The sequence below is a fragment of the Charadrius vociferus genome, unplaced genomic scaffold (assembly GCF_000708025.1).
Source record: "Charadrius vociferus isolate BGI_N301 unplaced genomic scaffold, ASM70802v2 scaffold812, whole genome shotgun sequence".
Lineage (NCBI taxonomy): Eukaryota > Metazoa > Chordata > Aves > Charadriiformes > Charadriidae > Charadrius > Charadrius vociferus.
In genome coordinates, this window is record NW_009647037.1 from 64,752 (window position 1) to 65,179 (window position 428).

At 70.6% G+C, this 428-nt stretch overlaps 1 protein-coding gene across 1 annotated transcript in view; it reads right to left on the reverse strand.

Annotated features, from left to right (window-relative positions):
- Nucleotides 1–428, reverse strand: part of LOC104295824 (probable beta-D-xylosidase 2) — a 6,146-nt gene that overhangs the window by 1,753 nt on the left and 3,965 nt on the right. Inside the window, exons 8-9 of the mRNA XM_009895617.1 lie at nucleotides 149–355; nucleotides 18–28 (exon numbers count right to left, since the gene is read on the reverse strand). Of these exons, the coding sequence (XP_009893919.1) occupies nucleotides 18–28; nucleotides 149–355 (218 nt within the window). The remainder of the gene's footprint in view (nucleotides 1–17; nucleotides 29–148; nucleotides 356–428) is intronic.

Sequence of the window (428 nt, forward strand, 5' to 3'; positions counted from 1 at the left end):
TCCCCCCCCCGAGGTACAGCTGCACCACCTACCCGGAGGGACAGGAGTCAGCGCCGGCGGGACCCTCCAGCTGCCCCCCCCGGCAGGGGGGACCCCGGCTGTATCCGTACCCCCTACAGCCACATCACTGCGGAGCGGCCCCGCTCACCTCCTCGCCGTCCCGCTGCCCCGTGTTCCCCAGCACCACAGACACGGAGAGGTTGGCACAGACGGGCAGCACCGTGGGGCTCAGCACCAGGTCCCGGTACTGGAAGGTGGTGTAGGACAGCCCGTAGCCGAAGGGGTAGAGCGGGGCCTCCTGCCCATAGTACCGGTACGTCCGCCCCTCCATGGTGTAGTTCTCCATCGGTGGCACCTGCGGGGCGCGGCGCCGGTGGAGCAGGGCAGGGCTGGGCAGGCACAGTCAAGCATCCGCCCCCAATTCCGCC